This window comes from Nanorana parkeri, unplaced genomic scaffold (assembly GCF_000935625.1).
Source record: "Nanorana parkeri isolate BGI_ZX_2015 unplaced genomic scaffold, ASM93562v1 scaffold445, whole genome shotgun sequence".
NCBI lineage: Eukaryota > Metazoa > Chordata > Amphibia > Anura > Dicroglossidae > Nanorana > Nanorana parkeri.
In genome coordinates, this window is record NW_017306713.1 from 753,513 (window position 1) to 778,548 (window position 25,036).

General features: G+C 43.7%; 1 protein-coding gene across 2 annotated transcripts in view; it reads right to left on the reverse strand.

The window, feature by feature from the left end:
- The window catches only part of AMD1 (adenosylmethionine decarboxylase 1), a 41,783-nt gene extending 22,883 nt beyond the window's left edge, over window positions 1–18,900 (reverse strand). Inside the window, exons 1-2 of one of the 2 annotated variants that reach the window (XM_018560286.1) lie at window positions 18,691–18,900; window positions 4,047–4,133 (exon numbers count right to left, since the gene is read on the reverse strand). In XM_018560286.1, coding sequence (XP_018415788.1) covers window positions 4,047–4,133; window positions 18,691–18,800 — 197 coding nt within the window. In that variant the 5' untranslated portion in view covers window positions 18,801–18,900. The remainder of the gene's footprint in view (window positions 1–4,046; window positions 4,134–18,690) is intronic. The other variant, XM_018560287.1, reaches the window with a different exon arrangement.
- Between the last annotated feature and the right edge of the window lie 6,136 nt (window positions 18,901–25,036).

Below are 25,036 nucleotides of genomic sequence, written 5' to 3' on the forward strand. Positions count from 1 at the left end.
TTAATTTCGATTAATTATACGCCATTATTATACAGCCAAGGGAACTGTATAACTGGAAGACAAAAAGAAAGAGAAGGGCGCCCACCCTAGTGCAGGTGGTTCTTTATTGTTTAAAAATAGAGTGCAAAGGTACTCACAATGGTAGATTGATTAGAAGCATAAATGAGTAGTTCAAGGATACATCAGTTTACAAACTTCAATCAGCCTGTGTGCCTGTGTGCCGTCAATATTGGCACACAGGCTGATTGAAGTTTGTAAACTGATGTATCCTTGAACTACTCATTTATGCTTCTGAACTGGGTGCTGGAACAATCATTTGAGCCCTTACATTAGAGTCTATGCTGACTGCCGAGACACAACCCAGTCTGAGTGTCCTTGTGTTCAGCATGACCCTGGCACAATGTTCTTGTGTACAGCATGACCCTGGCAGAGCGCCTTGTGTTCAGCATGTCTCTATCAGAATGTTCTTGTATTCAGGATGCCCCTGGCAGAGTGCCCTTGTTTTACCATGACCCTGGCAGAGTATTCTTGTGTTCATGTCCCTGGTAGAGAGTTTTTGTGTTCAGCATGTACCTATGAGAGTGTCCTTGTGTTCAGCATGTGCCTATCAGAGTGTCCTTGTGTTCAGCATGTCCCTATCGGAGTGTTCTTGTATTCATGTATGTATGTCCTTGTTTCTGGCAAAGTGTCCTTGTATTCAGCATGTCCCGATCAGAGCGTCCTTGTATTCATGTATGTATGTCCTTATTCCCGGCAGGGTGTTCTTGTGTTATAGCATGGAGGACATGCCCCTGATAAGCCTCCAGTAACCTGGACAATGAGGATTAATACACAAAAAATGATTGGCTTAAACCAAAAATAGCTTTTTCTAAAGCCCATCTCTAGGCAAACCAAAACATGACCCTTGCAGTGGGACTACCCCCACACTGCAAGGGTTAAATGCTCATTTATGTCTAGGGGCCCGGAGTAAAGCACTTCTAGTTACCTGATCTCCGCTCCCCAAGCGCCAGCACTATCATCTCTCCATTGGTCTATGGAAGCTGCATTAGATGTTATGACTTCAGCGGTCCGGAGCCAAGGGGGAGAAGAATCTGCGAGTAATCATTTTTAGATGAATATTGTTGGCTTGTGGAACAAATCATCTGAATTTCCATTATTTCCTATGGGGAAATTCGCTTTGATATACAAGCGCTTTGGATTACAAGCATGCTTCCGGAACGAATTATGCCCGTAAACCAAGGTATTTCTGTATAAGATAACATGCACTGTGCTTGCTTATAAGTGGAATACATTTTCGAGTGGAAATTTTTCAAAGGGGAACATTTTCCAACAGGAAAAGGGAGTCAAAAGGGGGAAAGTGGGATAATGGGAAGTAAAAGAAAAGAGAATATGAGAATAGCTGGAAAGGAAAAAACAAAAAGGGGAAGAAGAAAGTCTAAAGGGAGGGAGATAACACAGGGGGGGGAAGAGGAAAGAAAGAAAGGAGAAAAAAAAGGAGAAAAAAAAAGGTAAAAACAGAAGACACTCATCTGGGGACCACATATACACAGCCAAATTACTGTAAGACATTAGGTTCTTCTGAGAAGCGGAAAGCGAACCAGGGTGACCAAGTAGAATGGAATTGCTCTTCCCGGTTATGGATAGAGGTAATGTCTTCCATATCACAAATGAAGTTAAGTTCTCTACACCAATCCTCAGCTGTGAGCAAGTAGGACTGTTTACATCATTTAAGGATGTCATTCTAGCTACAATGATCAGGTGTGAAAGTAGGGATTTCTTATAGTTACAGAAGGGAATATACTGGGTCGTTAGGAGGGGAAAGCCCAGTGATCATGAAAATAAGACTCGACTCCCTGCCAGTAGGAATACAGCTTAGGGCATGACCAAAAGAGGTGAAGTAGCGTACCATCTGTGGAAGAGCACCACCAGCAAGAGGGGCTGGAACCTGGAAAAATTCTATGGAAACGAACAGGGGTAAGGTACTACCGGGATAATAAAAAAAACTTGATTCCTGGACCCTGGTAGAGATAGAGGTGAATGGGCAATAGAAAATACCTTAGTCCACTGGTCATCAGATAGCTGAATGTTTAAATCTTTCCCTCCAGTGTCAATGGGAAGGAGCGCTCCAGCTCTGACAGACATAGCCATTTATAAATCAGAGTAGACCACGTGGGGCCTGTTGATCCAAACGCAGCTGTTCAAAAGGAGTGAGTAGCCGCAAAAGTTTTTCTTTCATGTATTGACTGTAAAAAAAAAAAAAAAACTCAGCAGTTGCAGGTACTCCCACATTGCCAGAGACAGCCTGTTGATTCCTGTAATGTATATAAAGACATGCAACCCCTTGTTGGGCAACACTTGAGATACTCTGTAGCGTCTGTTTTCCATAGAACAAAGGCGTGTCCATGTAACCCAGTGGAAAAAGCGGGAGACTCAAAGATGGCAATAAGAAGGGTGGGTGCTAGATTCCAGCAATCATTGTCCCAAAAAAAAGGAAACAATACTTGACCGATGCTGCTCTCCCTATATGAAAACCATGGTGGTACATCCATTATTCTCATGTATTAAATGATATCTTCCCATCACAAAAGAGACAAAATATGTTACCATGATAAACCACTTATAATACCCATATATAAAAATAGTTCTAACCATATTCTTATTAGAAACAGGTCAAATATGTTCCATGGCATGTGTAACCATTATATTCCACCCATGATCCCATTGTAGAAAAGTATTTATATCTATATTATCTATATTATCACAAACAGGTTAATTATGTAAAATATGACATTTCACCCATAATCCCCATATAAAGAAATTATAGCCATTTTCTTATCAGAAAAATAATTATAACCATAGTCTTATCAGAAACAGGTCAAATATACTACTTGGCATGCGTAATCATGATATTCCACCCATAATCCCCATGTTGAAAAATGATACTCCTAATTCTATCAGAAACAGATCAAATATGTTCCTTTGCATGTGTAACCATGATATTCCAACTATAATCCCAATGTAGAAAATACATTCTAACCATATTTCAGTCAGAAACAAATCAAATGTTTTAATTGGCATGTGAAACCGTGATACTACACCCATAATCCCCATGTAGAAAAGAATTATAACCATATTTCAGTCAAAACCCGATGAAATGTGTTCCTTAGGATGTGTAGCCATTATATTCCACCAAAAATATTTATATATTATCTAGTCTTACAAATGTATTGACTCTTATTTCTATATAATTTACTGTGGAATTCCATTATACAACTTTGTAGGCATCAGGAAGTGAATGGTTAAACATATTCACCTACTTTTTGCAACTTTCAGGAAGCCAGGTGGCGTGTAATGACTCGCCACATGGCTTCCTGATTAGCCGGGAAGCGTGTAAAGACTCGCCACCCGGCTTCCCGAATAGCAGGGAAGCCGTCCCAATGCTTCTCGTCACTAGGTGACGAGAAAGAATGGAGCCAGCTTTCTGGCCAATCAGGAAGCCAGATGCAGTGTAATGACTCGGCGCCCGACTGCCCAATTGGCCGGGAAGCCGGCATTCCGGCCAATCAGAAAGCCGGGCGCCGTGTAATGACGCCTGGCTTCCTGATTGGTCGGAAGCTGGCCAATCAGGAAGCCGGGCAGCGTGTCATTACACGCTGCATGGCTCCCTGATTGGCCGGGAAGCCGGCCCCATGCTCTCTCGTCACTTGTGACGAGAGCATGGAACCGTCTTCCCGACCAATCAGGAAGCCGGGTAGCGTGCAATGACACATGTAATGACGCGCTGCCCGGCTTCCGGATACCAGACATTATCGTGCATGGCATCGGAGCATTTGGGTGAGTACTCGCCCAAATACTCGGTAACGGTGCATCCCAAGCGCAGGAGATGCTGGAACACATGGGGAATCATGTTGTAAAATGTGTCCAAAGGCAAACAATCTTTAATTTTAAGAAAATACATTTGTCAGTTTGTCTTTTTTTAAGAAACGTAGGAATACTAAACTAGCAAACTAATCAGTCAACTTTTGTAACATAACGGAACAAATTACCTGAGTACATAAGCTTCCTGCTTGTCAGTTTTTGTCACACTTATGATCAGACAATGAACATTCTCCAAAAGTTTGTCCCACTCAAACCTGAAAAACAGAAAAAAAACCAAAGTGTTACATTTACATAGGTGACGCCACTAATCAAATCACAATTAAACCAATATAGCAATATAGGCACAACAAGGAAAGCTGAAGCAAAACCTGGCTAATAGGATCCAACTCCATATAAATGCTGAATTTACAGTGAGTTCTGCAGAATTTTTTTTAATATTACAAAAACAAGAACCGATTTAACTTTAAAGAATAAATTAATGTTTGCTAAACAGCTATAGAGTTATAGGAATTATACATTTTAGGTGAGTATTGCAAAGTTTACAGAAACTATATGCGAAGGCAAGGCATACCATTATAGAGTACCGGTCATCAAAATGATTCATATTTTTGTACTAAACCTCAAGCCCTGCTATTGCTTTTTAAGAAAATTGACCTCGGCCTTATAGAAGGTGTCATTTTAAGGCCCCTTTCAGACATCACAGCAGTACAAACCGGATGTCACCTCCGTGACATGTGTCGCTACAGTTTTTTTCCTCCACAGACGTGTCCATTGACATCAGATAACTCCCTGACCGGCATGATCCAGTCCGTTGAAACGGATCTCTGATCTGTTTTTCCGGACCTATCCGGGGCTCACTGGGTGTAAGCGTACGCTCGTCCCATTTACACACGGCTACCCATAGACTTGCATAGAGCATCTGATCGAGTTCGCCTGAAAAACTGACCGGCGGACCCGATCGGAACGCTCACGTGAAAAGGGTCTAACCTGTCATAGTGAATTAGTTTGCTTTTTCACAATAATCTTTAAGTATGGCAGGGCAAAAGCATGCGCAGTAATCTCTGCAATACATGCACATGTCCCCTTGTTTTATACCTTTAAAGATTTATTTTAATGTGCTGGGCAACAAATAGCTAAACGTAACGCGATGTATGCCTGCTCCAAGACCGCTGGCTGTTATTTACTATTCACCATCATTGATGCCAGGAAGTATAGCTTTCTCTTTTGGAGCTGCAACAGAAAAGTAACTGATTGGCCACAGGCACTTGGCCAAGAATTTCCAACCGGTTCCTTCAACAAAAGCCGAATGAAAATGTGACCTTTCCTGACTACTAAGGAGAGCCAGAGGCAACAATTTAGGCACTTATAAACTATTCCTGACAACCAGTTATGGGCTTTCTGAAGCTACAGGAAATTTTAGATGCAGAATCTGTGCAAAGTATGGCTGCTTTTTAATCAGAAGCACTAGCATCATACAGCATTATTTATTGTTCTTTAGTTCGGTTTTTCATCAACAGAGTTCACAATTCAAACATTCAAATATTTTAGGAAGTTGCTCTAACTGCTCCCATTGTGCTCTACACAAAAACAACTTTAGAGCGATCTTTGAGAATAAATTACTGGCATTAAAAAGTAAGAGGTCAGGAATGGCTTGCGTTAGCTCTTCTGCATGTTGCTGTGAAACTATATCATATAGTCTGGGCAAAGCTTCATTTTAAAGGTTATCCCTGAAAAATGACATAAAAGAAAGCAGTGTATATATCTAAATTTTGCTCTTCAGATGGTGTGTCCAGAGTATGATGAGAATGAAGATCCTACCCTCGAGAAGGGCTCTGTGAAGGGAGAAGCTGTCCAAGGTCACTTGGGGTGGGGTGCCAGTTATATGTTAGAACACACCAACAGTCGCATTCCAGCCTTGTCAGAGTTGACATTCTTTTCTGTGACACCCTGTTCAAGTGCCTCGTATGAAGAACAAGGCAAGTTTGGAACAGCAGTACGCAATAAACTTGTGTGAAACTCGGTAAAACTGCATCAGAAACTTTGGAAATGGTGAGAAGGCTTATGGAGAAGCTGCGCTATCTGAACAAGTGTACGGATGGCACAAGGCCTTCAAGAAAGGACGAGAAGGTGTTGAAAACGAACGAACGATAAGGATGCCCCTCTTCGTCAAGGATGGAACATGTGGACGCAGCGAGGTCTGTTCTCAATGGCTCACTATCAGAATGATTGCAGAGGAAACAGGAATTAGCAAGTCCATTGTTTTAAGCAATCGTGGCTCAGGATTTGAACATGAGAAAAGTGTGCAAACCTTGTTCCAAAGAACTTGTCACCTGATCAGAAGGAAAACCCTCACCTCGTTTGCCAAGACCTGTTGGCCCATTTGGAAAGAGCCTGATTTTTTGAGTCGCGTAATCACAGGGGATGAAACTTGGGTGTTTGAGTACAATCCCCGAGACGAAGAAACAAAGTTCAGAATGGCACACATCCTTGTCACCTCGCCCCAAGAAAGCTAAAATGAGCCAATCAAAAGTCAAATCAATGGTCATTGTTTATGATTCACATGGAATTGTCCATAAAGAATTTGTACCTACTGGTCAAACTGTGAATCAAAGATTTTAGATTTTACCCGGACGTTCCTGGTCATTTGAGACAAAGTTTTCCGTGTGTGTCCTGAGATCGGCTTAACTTGGATCCTTCATCACGACAACGCACCGAGTTAGTGCTCTGGCTGTCAGTTTTTCTCTGAAAACCACATCACAGTGCTTCCCCATCCACCCTACAGTCCTGACTTGGCTCCTTGCAACTGTTCATATTCACAAAGATGAATGGTTCGAAAGAACACCATTTTGGTATTGTAGATAACATCCAAAGAGCCACTACGCAGGCTCTGAACGCCATCCCACTTGGAGAACTACGCGGTTACGGCTTTTCCCCATAGTTCTCCTTAGGCCCCATTCACATTGAGCGGTTCGCAAATCGCGCGATTGTCGCGCATTTTGCGCGATATCGCGCAAATGCTTGTATTGAGCAAGCTTGAATCGCGGCTAAATCCGCTCCAAAAAGGGTCCTGCTGTAGCGACACACGACCCGTGACAGCAGGACCCTTTGCCCCATTGAGAAGCATTGGAGAGCGATATCGCGCGGTAAATTGCCGCGATATTGCGGGAATTGGCCCGCGATAAATCGCTCAATGTGAACTGGGTCTTATGGTAACGGGAGGACACAAACTAGCGTCCTCCCGTCACCCTAAGCTCAGTATACCGCCAGCTACTGCTCGCGGTATACTGAGACGCCGCAGCTGAAGCGGATCCTGACAATTATGTCTGGACCCGCCCAGCTGCGTGAGTGACAGCTGGCTCTGCCTATCTAGAGGCAGAGCCAGCTGTACCCGCCACCTCCGATCCTCCAGTGCTGACTGGAGGAACAGGGAGGGTGGAATCCAGCCCCTCCCCTGTCACGGCAGAGAGCCCTGACAGGATCGAGAGGTGAGCTCACTTCTCGTTCTACTGAGCCGACCTGTGACAGTCTCATTGTCACAGGTCCGCTAGAACTATGAGGTTCCATGGATGGATGCTATGAAGATTGGATAAAAAAAAAAAAATCGCTGGGAGCAGTGTGTACACTCATACTCAAGTGCATACTTTGACTAAGACTATGTTCAATTGTAAAATGTTTCAATAAAATAGTTTTTAAACTATTACTCCTTACTTTCTGACACACCTAGTATACTACTGCAGTTTAACAACCAACCTCAGTGGGAAAACACTTCAGGGTGTATTCATAAAACATTTGCAGAGCCATAACAAATGTTATTGGGTCTTTTTTCTAGGTCAAATGTATTAGGAAAATACTGCATTATGGTTACAAGATTGCGCTGAGCATCATAGGCGAATTCTTTCCTATGCTCCTCCGCTCCATCTAGTCACCATAATGTGGTATCTTCCTTATAATATACAGTATTCGACCCGTAATAAAAAAAAAATTCTACCAAAAATGTTATTTTTTGCCTCCATTCACGCAGAATGAAAGTATGTTGCATTCAGAAAGTATTCAGACCCTTTTTACTTTTTTTCAATTTTGTTATGTTGCCGCCTTATACTACAGTTTACATTATTTTTTTTCATTCATCTACACTCAGTACCTCATAATGACAAAATGAAAACAGAATTTTAGAAATGTCAGATTATATTTAAAAAAAACCTGGACTATCACATGTACTTAAGTATTCATTCCCTTTGCAATAACTAATTTAGCTCGGGTGCCTCCCATTTTTCTTGACTGTTGCTGAAATGTTTCTATACCTTGATTGGAGTCCATGTGTGGTAAATTAAATTGATTGGACATGATTTGGAAAGGCACACACCCTCTCTATAGAAGGCCTCACAGCTGACAATGCATACTGCATCAGAGCAGAAGCCATGAGGGCAAAGGAACTGCCTGCAGAGCTCAGACAGGATTGTAAGGCAGAGATCTGAGGAAGGCTACAAAAAATGTCTGCTGCACTGAAGGTTCCCAAGAGCACAGTGGCCTCCATAATTCTCATATGAAAGACGTTTGGCACAACTAGGACTCTTCCAAGAGCTGGTCGCCCGGGCCAAACTGAGCAATCGGGGAGAAGGGCCTTGGTAAGAGGTAACCAAGAACCCGATGGTCACTCTGAACTCGAGAGCCTGTGTGGAGAGGGGACAAAGTTCTAAAAAGGACAACCATCACTGCAGCCCTCCACCGATCTGGCCTTTATGGCAGAGTGGCTAGACGGACGCCTCTCAGTGCAAAACACATAAAAGCCTGCTTGGAGTTCGCAAAAAAGCACCTGAAGGACTCAGCCTGGGGAACAAGATTCTCTGGTCTGATGAAACCAAGATTGAACTGTTTGGCCTCAATTCTAAACGCTATGTCTGGAGGAAACCAGGCAATAGGTATATTAGAGAACTATGGGGTCAGTGTTTTCCCCCATAGTTCTCAGGGTCACGGGAGGACATAAACTAACGTCCTCCCGTGACCCAAAGCTCAGTATACCACGAGCTACAGCTCACGGTATACCAAGATCGCCGCGGCCGAGACGGATCCCGACATTACTGTCCAGATCCACCCAGCTGCGTGATTGGCAGCTAACGCTGCCTATCTAGAGGCAGAGCCAGCTGTACCCACCCCCTCCCCCATTCATTCCGCCAGTCAGCACTGGAGGATAGGAGCGGGGAGGGGGCATCCCTGCAGGGAGCAATGAGTGACAGTCACGGCTCTCTGCAGGGACATGATCGAGAAGTGAATGAGCGACGTTATGTGTTCACTCACTTCTCGATCTATTGAGCTGACGTGTGACAGTTTCATTGTCACACATCGGCTCGAACTATGAGGTTGAGTGAAAATCACTCACCTCAGTTCTCCTTTAAGGATCTGGGCACATAGACAAACTGTTTAATACAATATTTTTGCACATTTATGCAGCATGGTTACATGAATTAAATATTACATTTCTACTTCATTAATCTAGAGTGCATTAATAATCTTCCTGTAATCAGCACATCTCCCTGGCATAGAGAGCCAAAAAACATGTGCCAGTGAATATCGGGTCTCGTTCACACCTAGGCGTATTGCATATGCGCGTCTGTCGCGCGGGTTTTTTACCGCGATTCGTGGTATCCCAATGGTAAACGCGCAACAACACGGCCCAAAGTAGTACATGTACCTTTTCAGGCGTGGGCCGTTTTGTAGCGCGTTAGGGACGGGCGGAAATACGCCAAGGTGGGAACGAGGCCTAAGATGAAAAACACTATTGGAAACCAAAAAGATTAGCACCTGAGAAGACCTTGTGACAAGGGCTAAGACCCAGTTGCTGTATATGAGAGAATGTTGTCTTATCAGATCCTGCATACTCAGTGTACAACCCACTGCAGGCACTGGCTTTCACAGAGGGTAAGATTAAGTGCAGCATCTACAAGCAAAATAAAGCCAATGCTGACACCCACGCTATAAGCAGTGTTGCAGACTGGAAAGGCGGCAACTGATCCCCTGCTTGTTATATCAGCCATATAAAAACGTCTGAAACATTTGCTTTGCATTTGTCAGAGGAACACTGAGCCAGTGCTCGTTCTGTTTCCAAGGCTTCCTGCTGTCTAAATTATTGGTCGTCACACAGCTCCGTCCAGCTGCAATTACACATCCCAAAGCAACACAGCTTTCCTAGAGGGTAATACCTTCTTTAAACTGTCAGAAATGCCCCTAACTATACGCCAATTTCCCAACTGGCAGTAAGATGCCAACAGCACAAGGGGACGCTACAATGTGTCAGGAAAGTCACAAGCTAATGTATGATGGGGGGGGGGGGATTTCTGAATAACAGGACAAGCAGTCTCAGCTGTATGGGGTCCAATTGCTGGATTGAAGAAAACTCTTGTTTCACCAGCATGGACTTTGTTTGTTGCCACGACGGAGCAGAATAGAGAGCATACCTAAACCCAAGAACAAAAATTATATATAGCAGCCTGACAGTCCTCAGGTGTGGGAACTGAATGTTTTTTCAGGTTTTTTTTCCTTTCTCAGCTGATGATCCTACATGTAACAAACAGAATAGAGTTTGCACCCTAGGACAGGAAATGTTTTAGGACAACAGAGCACCTCTCCTTTTTAATAACTTAAAGGAGAACTATGAGATGAGTGCTTTTCACTCCCCTCATAGTTCTAGCCGACCTGTGACAATGAGACTGTCACGGGTCGGCTCAGTAGATCGGGAGGTGAGCGAACACATACCGGCGTTCGCTCACCTCTCGATCCTGTCACAGCTCTCTGCCGGGACAGGAGGGGCTGGATTCCCCCCTCCGATCCGCCAGCGCTGACTGGCAGAACGGACGGGGGAGGGTTCAGCTGGCTCCTCCTCTAGATAGGCAGAGCCAGCTGTCAGTCACGCAGCTGGGCGGATCCCTGCACAATTGTTGGGATCCGCTTCAGCTGCGGCGTCTCAGTATACCGCGAGGTACAGCTTGCGATATACTGAGCTTAGGGTGACGGGAGGACGCTAGTTTGTGTCCTCCCGTTACCCTGAGAACTATGGGGAAAAGCCTTAACCCCATAGTTCTCCTTTAAGGGGGAGGGTGTCTGTAGTTTACAGAAAACTGGGAACAAGGCTAACTGATACCTACACTAACTGATATGAGTTAAAAGGCAGAGCATAAGGAGTTATTAGCTTAAGATTTCTGGCAGGATCAGCAGGTATTTTCTGCACCTAAACCAAGGCTGGACAAATCCCAGGAGCCAGATAGCCAATGCTCTTTAAAAACTGCAGCAGGTGGCCAGCAAAAGTCTTCTCAGGGTCAATGAAGCTCGGTCCTAAAGAAAAAATCCTGCTGGCTCCTGAATTCTATATTAATATGTCTACCCCTGCCTTAAACAGATAAATGGTTTCATATATATTCTACAGATTAAAGAGCAAATAAAGATATTAAGGGCTTGTTCCAACTAACCGGCATGCTGAAATGGTCACTGCAATCCCAAAAATGGTCTGAACAAGCCCTAAATGTTAGGGTTTGCATATTTAAGGTGTATGTAAACCCAACATTTACCAGGTATCTTGGTGCAACGCACAGAAATAGAGGAGTCCTCCTATGAAAGCTGAACTCCAGTTAAAACTCCAAATATGCAGTCGAAAAACACTTGCACACTGACCTAATTTTGTTATGCTTTTTACAAAGTTAAAGCATAACTGGAAACCATAAGAAAGCGACAGGCTGCTTGTTTCATCCTCCCGGATCGTGACTCCACATTCTAGCTCCTGGCTCCATAGCACCATCTATAATCCAGCGCAGTCTTTGATTGTCTTCTTCCTGAACGGAGGCTGGCCCATGGATGAGGTAATCAAACAATCCTAGCATGCAAGAGGTCCTACAGCAAAGTGCGGTTGCCAAAGGTATAGCAATCCCCAACAGTGTTTCAGGTAACTAAGCACCAAGAAACTATTCTTTGCCATCAGGCATGTTCGGAATGGCGATGTATACACAATATAAAAGGTGGGTAAATGGACAAGGGGGAAAACCACAAATAAAGCAGTATTTTTCAACACCGTTCCTCATTAAAGGAGAACTATGGGGTCAGTGTTTTTCCCTATAGTTCTCCTTAGGGTAACGAGAGGACACAAACCAGCGTCCTCCCGTTACCCTAAGCTCAGTATACCGCGAGCTACAGCTCGCAGTATACTGAGACGCCGCAGCGGATCCCGACGTAGATGACGGGATCCGCCCAGCTGCGTGAGTGACAGCTGGCTCTGCCTATCTAGAGGCAGAGCCAGCTGTACCCTCCCCCGTCCGTTCCGCCAGTCAGCGCTGGCAAATCGGAGCGGGGAGAGGGGAATCCAGCCCCTCCCCCTGTCACAGCAGAGAGACGTGACAGGATCGAGGGGTGAGCGAACACCGGTATGTGTTCGCTCACCTCCCGATCTACTGAGCCGACCTGTGACAGTCTCATTGTCACAGGTCGGCTAGAAAATCACTCATCTCATAGTTCTCCTTTAAAGCATTCCTGCCAGCTAAAAAATCTGCTGCAAAGACGTCCTTGCAAGAGAAAACAGTAGGGACCAGTCACCTTTCCACTTTGCTGTGAATATACACCTTACTGCAACGCATGTTACACCTATTAGCGCACTTTGTGGTGTCATTCACTCTCAATGGCACCCCGACGTACTAACCCAAGGTAACTCATGCGTTGCATCATGCTGCGTGATAAAGAAAAAACATTCATGTCAGATTTTGCATGGTGCATTGCTAGCCCACTGAAATTAATAGGCTACCTTAATACAGTACACATTAATGCAATGTGCAAAGATGGATCAGTGCGAATGGGCCCTAAAAATACACCTCACCCACTGCCCATTCCACTAAACGCTGCTCCATTAAAAGAGACATTTTCCACCTCCAGAACTAGAAGTCAGCAGAGCTAGGTTGTACAGTGTTCAGTAGTGATAGAGGTCAGGAGGAACCACCAAGGGATAAAGAAGATCAACACTCCTGGTCTTTACAGAGACCGTTTTGTGACAAATGCCCGTTACTCATGATCATTAGTATAGCGTGATGTCATATGATTCATTTCCTCTATAGCACTTAAAGATCTCCAGTAAGTTCCATATCAACTGTACTTCCAGTACTCAACTGAAAATAGATATTTAGTTATCACAACGGAAGAATAACTTGACAGGTTGTGATGAACTTTTATCACACAAAGTACCAACTGAGTTTCTCAAAGATCTTCCCCAATATACACAACACTGGTGGAGAACCTGTCTTAGCTGTACAAGAAATATATGTGGAAAGTTAACTCCTTTATGTACAGAGACTGTGCAAATAATTTCCAGGGAAATCAATATCTGGTAAACCCTTGAGTGGATTTGCCCCAATTTGTGAAGGACCTTAGTATCTATTGACAAGCCTATTCAATTGTTTTCAAGTAAAATACACTATGCATACAAAGAAACATGATTAGTCTGACGTCAACTCATTTCTCATTCAACAGCATCTAGCAGGTGTTCATTTACATGGTGCAATGCACAGAAATAGAGTTGTCTCTGAAAGCTGACCTCCAATCAAGACTGGAAATATCAACTCAAAAAATGTTTGTAATTCTTTTAACTGCTCTTGTGATCCAGGCCTCCGCTAATGCATCAACAGCACAGCTTGGTCAAGATAAGCCCCTCAACCTGCTGACTGGAGAAAAAGTAGCAGCATTACAATGATAAACAATAATTCCTTTTATCAGCATGTTTCCTGTCAGTGCGTATGCCCTGCAGCAGAGACAGATAGCTTCCTAATGCGGGTACTCCCTCGAACAGCCTAAAGCTGACCACACGCTCAACTCTCCTATCCATTTTAACGGTGGATGGGGGAATCTCCCCTGCTGATCTATTGTATTCAGGGAGTGGCAAGGGTGCTGCTAGCAGAATACTCCAACGGTGACTGCAACTCATTGATTTCCTTAGCTGTTAGTAAGGATGAAGGATGACGAGAAAAACAACCAGCATGTGGCCAGTTTTAGGGCTTGTCTACACCATGGCATTGCACTAAAATCACAGGATCTGTGGGTTTGGTATATGCTATTGCAAAGCCTTGCACACTAAGTGTGCTGTAGTGTTGAGATCCCAGAAGGCAGCACTGCAATACTGTGTTGAAATAAAAAAACAAAATATAAATAATGCAGGGCGTTGCTGTAACACGTGTTCCGGTGCGGGCGAGAAGCGTGTCTGCGATGCCATTGACATGAATGGCACCACCATGCCTCCTCCCACCCCAGAACGAAGGGAGCCTATGCTTATGTGATCCAGTTACGTCCCCTGAACAGGGGCAGCAGAGATCAGGATAGCCAGTGGCAGAGGGGGTGCTGGCACCTTACATGTGATCAGGTGGCTATAGCCATTATATCAAGATCACCGCAGCAGCAGCGATCTTGGTATAGCCGCATCAGGATTCCGCTGTATATTTACACACAGTGGTCCTGAAGCAGGTAATTTTATGATGTTCTACTGAACAAACATTAATGTTAATTGGTGGTTTTTTTTTATATCAGCTCAAGGTTCAGCCTACCTTTTGGATAATAAAAAACATGACTAAAATAGCAAACATTGGTTGCATCAACACTCAGTTACCCTTAGAAAAATCTCCAGACCAGACTAAGCAGATGCGTTTCTCTGGATCTCCTTATTCTATTAAAGCATCCCTGGTCTGAATCACCAACCCATTTACCCAAGCATGATATATTTACTTCCAGTGTATCCTTCCAGTAGGATCAGGACTAGAAAAATGTAGTTACATTCTGATCTGCCCATTTTCCTTTTTTGAAATAGAAAGGTTGAAAGTAGTGCAAGATAAACCATCTAGCTTCCGAGCTGCTCCAACTTTCAGCACCCTTGCAGCCTGTGAGCGGTAGCTCGGTCAAAGTATGACGCACTATTATAGGTCATCAATCACTAAGCTTATGAGGAGATTTGACAGCATCTACCAACCCCCATACCAGGAGTAATACATTATCAAATGGCATCGTATTAGAACGTCACCTCCAAGAACCTGATACATTATACACCCCAAATGCATAATGGTGGGGATTATTATCTACACTCCCTTGGCCCAGTTTAATACAACCAGTATGATTTCAGGGCAGTTATGCATTTAAACAATCCTTTACCTTTCAGATGGAGCAAACTGTACACAATCAAGGGCTTGTTTACCCCACTTTCAGTATGTGCTTCTGCATGCACATTTGCACATATTTGCAATGCGTTGGTGCGATTTTTGGCAATTTTGTTCCCATCACTACATAAATCCAGAGCTCAATTAGAAAAGCTTTTTCTTCACATGCATTCACACGAATTGCATTTACGCATGTTCCACTGTGAATACCCTGCTGTATTTTTTTAAAGCATTGGAACTGAGCGCAGTGGTGGTAACTAGGGTGATTAGAAACTATTGATTTTACATTGCGTGCTTTCGGAATGCGTTCACAAAATGCACCTGAACGCATCTAGTGTGAACAATTCCAACATTTCTTGAAAACCAGCTGCATAGGCTTTGTCAAATTTAGCGAAACAGCTCAAGTGTTCGATATAAAATAGGTTGCAAATCAATTGACCGGGCAATAATGCATCATATTCTGAAACACTGAAATCTTCCGGCAAACAAGTAGCCCAAGCCCTTTTGACCCTGTAAGAGCGTCAGGAGTTAAAACGATCTGCTCCGGCAGTTGACAAATTCCTCCTATGACCACGGTGCTCCTATTGGATGCTAAAGACTTCAGTGTGGTGAGGGGGGCGGGTTAATCTGAACTCTCACGTGTAACTGCAGCAGGCACATGCTTGCACGAATGAAGGTTTTACAGAGCTCTTTAGAACAGCACATTCAAACCAATTTAAGCATCAAAAATACAGGTAAAATACGTGTACATAGAAAGGTTACTGAGCTTATTTATACACACAGGACTACAAAGAACCTTCCTCATTTTTAAGAGGCTTTGGATTATATACTTGCCGACAGTCTCATTTACAACGCACGGATTTCAATGTGTTACAAATGAGAATTGTTCGTGGCTACCTTCTGAGTAGTTTGAATTGTTGTGTCATTTAGGCCTTACCCATACGGGTATAGAGAATAAAAATGATATCAAACTGCAATATGCATCGGCCTAAAACTCCATTGTGACATGCATAAACCTAAACTCCATTTCTCAATGTCAAGACTTTGTAGGCGTTTTAAGGGTATCCTGCCCAATAAAAGTCAGTGTGCAATCACTGCTGTTATCGCAGACGACGATTACGTGCTACAATATCAAATGCTTTTCAATGTCAGAATTGTCATCACATTTTGCACCAATGCCACAGCCGATCATTTCTCTTCCCATGGAGGAGAAAGGGAGCAGGCTGAGCACACGCAGATAACACCGGTCAGCCATGTCAGGAAGAAGATCATAGAACAGCCTAAAATCAGGACTCGTTATTGGAGGGTGCCCATGTATGATCACCCAAGCCTGACATCACTACCATGTGTTCTGTATGCATGGCAAACCTTTGTTTGCTTAGGATTTCGTAGATGTAAAAAGCTGTGTCAAAATAGTCCCGTCATCAGTTTCTTTCCTGTACTGCGTTATGGGATCGGATGGTAGAAAAATCAATGAGGCCATGTCCCTTTTTTTGCTGCAGAGGTAATATATCTTCATGACTGCCGCCAGGAGCACTGCGACACAAGATAAAAGTTTTTTCACCACACCGGTAACCACAAATAAATGATGCTAGAGAACACAAGTCCATATAATCTAACAGGGCGATAACAGACTCTCCTTAGATGATTGTGTGTATTGGAACTTTCTGATCTACGCATGATGGAAGTAATTAAAGAATTCAGAGATATCTAGGCATACGCTTCTACAATCCACTTGGATACGTTCACAAGCCCATTGATTGGCTCCCCTTATAAGGGCAAGCAGCAAGAGAAGCCATTTGGCAACGTGTGCAAAGCCAGCACAGGCTGTGACCCTGGAAATCTCAACGCCGAGAGCTCAGCCGCCCCACCTTCTTCATACATTTAGGACACATCATGGCTTCTACCTGATGAAGTCATTCTACAACAGGGTAAACCCACAGAACGTGCCATGCTTGTGACGCTGAATGTAACACTTTATACATTCATGCTTTAGAGAAAGCTCTCAAAGCCTTCACCCAAAAAAAACTTGTTCTCATGCTGAATTGGCCAACAGGCATGTGACAAAGACAGGTGGTCGGAGAGGCAGCAGGGTGGTCTGGTAGCTTTGCATATTTCTGAATAATGCTCCAGGCCCGAAAAAAAAAATGCATATGAACAAAAATGGGATGACCATGTCAGCGTTTCCCACGAACATAAGCTACACATTCAAGCAGGCACATGCACTAAAGCCAAGTCAACAGAAAGGGCCAAAGGAGCTCCTGGGCAAGACCAAATGTAGGCTCACTGTTGAAAACTTTCGCTGGGTAACTGACCACTAGAAAGTAGCATGTGGTATCCAATGACAGAGGTCCCAGGACCCATCAGGCCTTCATGAAAGGTTCCCAAATCCGTGAACCTTGTACAAGATCAAATATGAACCCCCTCCAATCAAACTATTGGCCATTTAAGAAAAAAAAAAAAGCAAAATAAAATATTCACTTGGTAACTGACAGCCAGAAAAAGGTACGTCATGTCCATGTCTGCAATGAGGGGGGAGTCCCAGCACTCAAGACACACGTGAAATATAAATGGTCCCTCAAGTCCAAGAGGGTCCTTGTGCAAGATCAAATTTGGACCACCTCCAATTAAACTATTACACATGTAATTTGTACATGTCTAACAATTGACAGCAAGCAACAAGTATACCATGTCCAGGTCTGCAATGACAGGGACCCCAGGACCCACATGAAATAAAAATGGGCCCTCACGTTCCAGAGCCCTTGTGCACTACCAAATATTGGATCCCCTTCCAATCAAATTATCAGCCAAGTAAACAAAAACATTAATCGTGTAACAATTGACAGCAAGCAACAAGTATGCTGTGTCTAGGTCTGCAGTGACGGGGACCCCAGGACCCACGTGAAATATAAATGGGCCCCAGAGGGCCCTTGTTCAAGGCCAGGTTTTGGATACAAACGAATGGCCATCCTAAAAACCATTCACAGGGTAACAACCAACAACTAGAAAGTAGTATGTGCTGTCTATGTGACAGGGACCCATGTGAATTATAAATGGGCTCCCACATCCCAAAGGGGCCCTGAGCAGCAAGTGGTTAGGCCCACCCACAACTGTGGACACCCCACATATACATCTGTCAGGCTCATTCATGTCTGGCACATGTTCTTTCTTATACATGGGCAAAATGACAGTCGTGACAAATAGATACAAATATATTTATATATAGAATAGAAATCATTCAACTTTATGTACAGCACAGTTGTCCTCTTGGTAACCGCAGCGCCTCAAAAGTGTCACCACAGGAAGCAGAAATAGAGTGTCCTGCGGTACAGGGAGACCCAGAGCTCCTCTCTCTCCCCTCAGGTGGCCATCTCCATCGTGACAGGAGAGGAGAAGCACATTCAAAATGGAAGGTCTGTGCGCCTTTGCTCATTCTCCCCACCAGGCTGTTGTCAGGATTCCCCTCCCCCCCACACAGAGCACATGGGCAAGCCTGGATCATGCCTGCCCTGCCCCAGCCCGCACCGGGACCGAGCCTTCCCAGAGCACGTGACCGCAGACGGCCACCCGGGAATGGAGAGCCCTGACAGGCAGCCATTGTAACGGGGACCCATAATAGAACAGTGACAGCCCCCGCCCCCCTCACCTTGGGATGTCTCGAAGGTCTCCGGATCCCTTGCTCTCGTCCTCCTGGCAGAACCAGACCTCCAGCAGCTTCTCGGTGCCCTCGAAGAAGTGCGCGCCGTTCTCCTCCATCTCTTCCCCCCTCACGGCAGCCGGAAACCCACCGACAACGCAGAAAATAACGAGAAACGGAAAAATAGAGATATACGTCTAATCCTCTCCTCCCACGTCGAGTTATATTCTTGGTTCCAATCCCTTTGTAGCTATAAAGTTGTACTCTATACACGATATCGATAGCAGAAATTAGCTATAAATAAGTAGTGTTGGCGTAGAGCTTTTTTTTTTAATTCTTGGTATTGGGAAGGTGACGTTCAGTGTTGCTTTGTAGTTGGATGTTCCTGTATGTGATGGATAAGAGTGTGAGTTTCTCCGCTACAGTCTCTTATTTCCCGTTGATTCGATTCCCTGTTACAGAGAACGCAGGAAAGCAAGCGCTAGCTAATATCGCCGGCCATACTGTGTAAAGCAACGAGTGCACGGCTCTGGCCGCCTTTTATAGTTCGCCCATCCTTCTCCGTGTCCGCCAATCAGGGAGGCGAGCTCCAGACTGCCACTTGGCTGAGCTCCGCCCATCTCGCTATCGGGTCGGCTGGTGTCTGGTTGCAGATTCTTGGAAGGGTGCAATGTAACGGATGGCGGGGGGGAGGGGGCAACGAAGTGGGCGGTGCTCCGTCATGCTGGCACCACTCATTGCGGATTCCTTGTGTTCATCATTCTCTCATTTGTTTTGGCTACTTGTATATAAGGGTGTCACCTTTTTCGTTCGTCTTATGCTGCACCTTGTTTTTTTATTTATTTACGAGCTTTGTGTTATGCTGCACCTTGTGCATTATTAAGTTGACGTGTTATTTTAACACGTTTTGGTTTATTTTGTTACACAGCAGCAGCCAAAATAATTTACAGTATTTTGGTTTTCAGCAGCGCATGCTGTGACGTGCATTGATGCTCATTGCACTGCATTTAGATGCAGCATGTTCCACTTTAAAGCTGGTCTATACTCCCCTCCCCTCCAGTGACGCGACTTCCACAAGCTCCCCGTCAGCCGCTGGCATCTTGCAGGTATGGGGCCATCTTTATTGACCAGGATGACATAGCACATGCACAGGAGTCCATACATTTTGGTGGATGCTGCTGAGACGCACAGCTCAGGATACATTATGAACGGGCTGATAAGAATCTTTTACTGCAGAAGAGACACAGAGATGTTAATTTACTAAAGGCAAATAGGATGTTCACCTTGTGAGGGGATTTTCTAGGGCTGTCCCAACACCATTTTTTCAAGACCAAGTACAAGTACTTTCCCTCATTTACTCGCCAATACCAATTACTAATACGTTTTCTTAACCACTTCAAGACCAGGTGTTTAGACCCCCTTCCTGGCCAGGCCATTTTTCAGTAATTATGAAGAACTAACTCAAACCATGATTATAAAGCTATGGAGAATGACAACCAGCAATAGTGGACTACCGATCCCATCAATTCATAATTATACAGCAATGGAGAATGGCAACCAACAATAGTAGGCTACAGATCCCATCAGGTACTTGTGAAAATGCCCTGTATCGGCCCCAATACTGATACTAGTATCGGTATCGGGACATCCCTAGAATTTTCCCTTAGCTTAGTGAATGTGGTGAAAATTCACTTTGCAAGGAATACCCTATTAAGAGCGAGGAAAATAAAAAAATAAGTCATAAAAACTGGAGCAGACAGTTTTCTTATGGCAACCAATCAGCTTCTCTCTTCATCTTGTTTAACCTCACTGGCAGTCTGATTATTTAATTTTTTTTTCCGCCCCCTTGCGACGCGGACGCTCGCAAGGGACGGAAGACTGATGCCCACATCAAGGTAAGTAACGCTATGCTGTAATCCCGAGTGTAGCTCAGGGTTACCGCTTATGGTACTGAATATTAACCCCGAGCCACACTCGGGATTACCGCCAAGGAGGTTAATTAAGCTTTGAAAATGAAAGCGAAGCTGATTAGTTACCATGGGCAGCTGCTCCAGATTCTGTTTGCTCCAGTTTTTTTTTTACTTGCACATGATTGAATGATGGAAGTCAGCATAGCTTCACCTCATTCACTAAGCGAAGGGAAAATTCTCTTACAAAGTGAACAGCTCATTTGCCTTTAGTAAATCAACCCCCATTATGTCTCTTCTGCAATAAAAAGTTGCTTGTTTGCAAGCCTTAATGTCAGGTGTCTATTTCCACTTTAATACCTAATTTAGATCTATGCGATTTGTGAAATTATTAAACCAGTGATCTTCATGCAACGCCCTTCTGTAGAAGCCCACCTGGCTCGATACACACCTTAGTCATTGAACTCGTAATCTTCATGTACAGCCCTGCCAGATACCAAAACCCATCTGGTCCGTTACTCACCGTAGTCATTGAACCAGTTATCTTTATGAACAGTCCTTGCTGGACACCAAAGCCCATCTGGTCCGATACTCACCTTAGTCATTGAACCAGTGATCTCCATGTACAGTCCTGCTGAACACCAAAGCCCATCTGGTCCGATACTCACCTTAGTCATTGAACCAGTGATCTTCATGTACAGTCCTTGCTGGACACCAAAGCCCATCTGGTCCCATACTCACCTTAGTCATTGAACCAGTGATCTCCATGTACAGTCGTACCGGATACCAAAGCCCATCTGGTCCAATACTCACCTTAGCCATTGAACCAGTGGTCTTCATGTACAGCCCTGCTGGGCACCAAAGCCCACCTGTGAATAGCCTGTGCAGCAGCCCTTTGATTCAGCTGAAACAGAGGGCTCCAGCGGCCGAAGTGAGCTCAATAGTGAATAACCCCCGTTGCTTTTTCTGTGCTTCTGACTGCACTTTTTTAAGTTGGTGACAGGGTCTCTTTAAGTTAGAATACATAGTTAAATGCGAAATATTCAGATTCCCTCATAGGCCTGATAGTGACTCGTTTCTTTTAAAGCATACTGTATGCCATCTAATTATTGGCATATCTGGTGAACCCCGTGATTCATAGTTTGAGCCTTTTTTTTACAAATTCAGTGCTTTTATCATTCAGATCAGACATGAAGGTGTTCTTGACAAAATAAAAGTGAACCTGCACAAAGCTCTTCAACCAAATGTCCACATGGGGTTTAGATGGTCTTCACTCTCGATGGCTCTCAGATGCTTCGAGTCTTGACTCAAGAGGATTGGGAAGACATGTGGGGTTATCCGCTTACATACTTGGTCTTCACTAGAGATAGGTTAATACAATTCAAGATACTCCACATGGTTTATTTATCACTTGACAAAATACATAGGGGGGTTATCAAAACTGGAGGAGAGATTATCTGGAGCAGTTGCCCATGGCAACCAATCAGCTTCTCTCTTTCATTTTTAAACCTTAACTGAACAAACTAAAGATAGAAGCTGATTGGTTACTATGGGCAACTGCTCCAGATTTTGGCTGGAGGTACAAACCTTTATTGTATTGGTCACTATTACTGTATTCCCTGTAACAATTGAGGTCTGTCTTTTGGGTCTGATTGAACCAATAGCCCCGACTCGTGTTGTCAGGACATTCTTTTAGTCTTCTCTTGTATTATGCAAGGAAAGCCATTGTCCTAAAATGGAAGGTTCCTGTGGTCCCCGCTCTGGAGTTTTGGAAGTCCTTAGTCAACATGGCCTTACCATATTACATATTAATCCAATGGATGACTATGACTAAATTAAATAAAGTCTGGGGTGTATGGTTGTCCTAACATCTTACTGCTGTTCAGTTGCCCAACGATTGAGTTTCTCATAAACAAGCTTGTCTGGGATTTACTTATCTTTGTGTTTTCCATGCTTGCTGTTCTGCACCTTATATGTATCCTGATTTCTTTCCTTTCAATTGTTCAAAATCATTTCATTGTACTGACTGGGTTCTGGCCCATTGACCTATTGGAAGTGAAGTGGGCATTTCCTATTCTTCTTGTCACTTCTTTGTTGAGGGCCAGTGCATACCTAGGAGATCTGTGACTGCGAGGCAATTGTGCACAATACCGCATGGATTGCCGTGCGGTCACGGAGTCACCCATCACCAACGGGTCGTGCTGTGGGTGCCATCATTTTCTAATGGCTCCCCAGTCGCGCCGGGCGTATTGCGTGGTTTTACGCGTGGATCACGTGGTTTCACTCGTGGAATCCGCCCGTGCATCCTGTATCGCAAAGAAGGGACATGTACCTTTTTTTCTGCGATTGCCGCACGGATGTACCCTATTGAAATCTGCAATTGTGCAGGACCGCGCGATCGTCAGGACCGCGCGATCGTCAGGTCTGCACCGGGCCTTATACTGTGCTATTTTGAGCTAATTCCTTTATTATGTTATCTTTGGGTAAACATGTTAAGTTGTGGACTTGGGTGGGCAAATCCAACTGACTCACTTTTCTTTGGCTTGTTTTTGCTGTTAGTGCATTAGTTTGGGGTGTGATAAGTTATCTTGTTTCCTGTCTTGTTTAATTTGGCCAGGGGTATGCCCCATATGGCTTTATTTTGTATTTTATTTTAAAACTTGTTTTAATAAAGATTTTTTTTTTTTAAAGTGAACCTGTACTCCTTTTTAGATATAGTCCTAAATAATAAAAAAAAAGTTTTATTAGGCAGAAATACTCCCTGATTTACTTTCAGTTTGTTACTGGTGCCTGACTGTTACTGGTGCCTGACCTCATAGGTAAGTTTCACCAAAAGCCATTCCCTTTTCCAAAGGGAATGCCCTTACTTTCCAATGATGTGTTCTCATAGAACATAAACGTAGTATCAGACATTTTACTGGTCAATTATGTATTCTCATTGAACATGTGGCGTCTGCTGCTAGGTAATAGCTTTCATTTTAGGCTGGGTTCACACCTAGGCGTATTGAATATGTGCGTTTGTCGTGCGTTTTTACCGCGATTCGCTGTTAAAAAAACGCGCGACAAACGCCGTTTTCGAGGGCTACTTGGCTGTATCCCAATGGAAACGCGAGACCAAAACGCCCCAAAGAAGTACATGTACTTCTTTGGGCGTAGGCCGTTTTGAATCGCGTTCGGACAAGCGGAAATACGGCAGGGTGTGAACCATACTCATTGAATACAATGGGATTTAGATGTTTGAGCGTTTTGTAGAGCGTTCGTCGAGCGTTGAACGCGCTACAAAACGTTCAGGTGTGAACCAGGCCTTAGATTTTAGGAACCATCAGGAGATTTTGTAATTCTGCAATAGTTGATACTGATCATGAGTCATATTCAAGTGATCACAGATCATGAGTCATATTCAAGTGATCACAGATCATGAGTCATATTCAAGTGATCACAGATCATGAGTCATATTCAAGTGATCACAGATCATGAGTCATATTCAAGTGATCACAGATCATGAGTCATATTCAAGTGATCACAGATCATGAGTCATATTCAAGTGATCACAGATCATGAGTCATATTCAAGTGATCACAGATCATGAGTCATATTCAAGTGATCACAGATCATGAGTCATATTCAAGTGATCACAGATCATGAGTCATATTCAAGTGATCACAGATCATGAGTCATATTCAAGTGATCACAGATCATGAGTCATATTCAAGTGATCACAGATCATGAGTCATATTCAAGTGATCACAGATCATGAGTCATATTCAAGTGATCACAGATCATGAGTCATATTCAAGTGATCACAGATCATGAGTCATATTCAAGTGATCACAGATCATGAGTCATATTCAAGTGATCACAGATCATGAGTCATATTCAAGTGATCACAGATCATGAGTCATATTCAAGTGATCACAGATCATGAGTCATATTCAAGTGATCACAGATCATGAGTCATATTCAAGTGATCACAGATCATGAGTCATATTCAAGTGATCACAGATCATGAGTCATATTCAAGTGATCACAGATCATGAGTCATATTCAAGTGATCACAGATCATGAGTCATATTCAAGTGATCACAGATCATGAGTCATATTCAAGTGATCACAGATCATGAGTCATATTCAAGTGATCACAGATCATGAGTCATATTCAAGTGATCACAGATCATGAGTCATATTCAAGTGATCACAGATCATGAGTCATATTCAAGTGATCACAGATCATGAGTCATATTCAAGTGATCACAGATCATGAGTCATATTCAAGTGATCACAGATCATGAGTCATATTCAAGTGATCACAGATCATGAGTCATATTCAAGTGATCACAGATCATGAGTCATATTCAAGTGATCACAGATCATGAGTCATATTCAAGTGATCACAGATCATGAGTCATATTCAAGTGATCACAGATCATGAGTCATATTCAAGTGATCAC